At 59.9% G+C, this 1,525-nt stretch overlaps 1 protein-coding gene across 1 annotated transcript in view; it reads right to left on the bottom strand.

Annotated features, from left to right (window-relative positions):
- The window catches only part of KIAA0930 (KIAA0930 ortholog), a 41,287-nt gene that overhangs the window by 14,375 nt on the left and 25,387 nt on the right, over positions 1–1,525 (bottom strand). The window contains exon 2 of the mRNA XM_039863010.1: positions 1,193–1,344. Coding sequence (XP_039718944.1) covers positions 1,193–1,344 — 152 coding nt within the window. The remainder of the gene's footprint in view (positions 1–1,192; positions 1,345–1,525) is intronic.

Below are 1,525 nucleotides of genomic sequence, written 5' to 3'. Positions count from 1 at the left end.
ACACTTTCAGGCCCTCCGCTGGGGCCACCCCCCACCCCTCCCCCCACAACAGCTTCCCCTTCAAGACTCAGCTCACTGAAAGTGGCTCTGCTGACCACTCCCATTCCTTCTGGTCACTGTGTTTACCACACTGTATTGGCTCACGGTGATGCACTTCTGGGTCCCAGTGCCCACTGGTCCCAGTGACAATGCACAGTCACACGGCCAGCCGCTGCGGACACCAGACAAACGCAGGGGACCCAGACCAAGCCCTGGGTCTTCCTGCATGTCATGCACCCAGCCAGACCAGCTGTATGGCTACTGGCCTGCAAAGGGCCAGCACAGCAAGGAAGTCACCGTGTCTCCTATGCAGCAGATTGTGACAGCAGCCAGGCCTGTCCATTTGCAGCAAACCTATCTGCATGTGTCAGGCTCAGAGAGCCAGCACACGGCGGGGGAAGGGCCGGGTCCAGGCGTCCCGCACAGAGCTAGGCAGGCTGCAAGTTCCAGAGCAGCCTCCACGGTCCCCCCACCGTTTGTATTAAAAGGAAAACCATGCCTTTCCACGCTTGGCAACACAGTTGCTTAAACATTGTACAAACTAGTAAAGCTTCTGACAAACAGAGAAGGAAACGTGCAAATTTGTTTCATGACCTCTTCTACACACTTAGATTTAGTGGATGAAACACCTTAGAGGAGTCCCGTCACCCCTGGACACTCGCTGTCCTCGTCTGTAAAAGGGGATAATAGCGTCTGCCCTGTCGGGTTGTTGGAAGGACCCAGGGAGATCAGGAAGTAGAGGGCTCAGCACTCTGTCCGGGCCACGGTCTGGGGTCAGTGACGGAGGGGCATCGCACTGCCCACGGGAGGACCCTGGACTGTAAGGACGAAGCTTTGCTCTGTCGCTCACTTACTAATTACGAGATGGTGGCCATTCACTTAGCCTCTGGGCCGCGGTGTCCTCAAAGGTGCAACAGTAATCACCGCCTTTCAGGGTGGTGGCGAAGGTTAACGACAACGTAAACACACGCCCAGCACATCCCGCCATCAGCTAGCAGGTGCCATCACCTCCACGCGGCTCCTGGCACGGGGCAGGTGCTCAGGGAACCTCGTTCCCCCTCCCAATATGCGCGAGGACGGCCAGGAAGCCCACCTGCAAGCCCAGGAAAGACCCCACAGGGATGCTCGGCTGGGGCGGGAGGGGATCGCTCACCTTTCTCCGGTCGGCGCCGCCCTCGCTGCCCGCGAACGCCCGCTTCCGGCGCACGTAGAAAAGCATGTCGTCCTGCCGCGGAGCCCCTCTCTCCATGAAGTAGGTGGAGAACATCCAGGTCCAGAAGACGATGCGGTCATCCTGGAAGCACCCTGCAGAGGGGGGTCAGAGTCAGCGAGAAAGGACTCGTCAACCTGGCCCTTGTCAGGTGACCTCGGCCAAGCCCTGTCCTCCTGCACCCCCGCCCCACCTCCAACCTGCATCTCTGTGCCACCAGAGCCCCCTCCACCTCCCCACCCCACCGCAGGGCAGCCGCAGAGGCTCCGGGAGGTC

This window comes from Pteropus medius, unplaced genomic scaffold, assembly GCF_902729225.1.
Source record: "Pteropus medius unplaced genomic scaffold, Ma_sr-lr_union100, whole genome shotgun sequence".
NCBI lineage: Eukaryota > Metazoa > Chordata > Mammalia > Chiroptera > Pteropodidae > Pteropus > Pteropus medius.
This window is presented reverse-complemented; position numbering and strand designations above follow the sequence as displayed.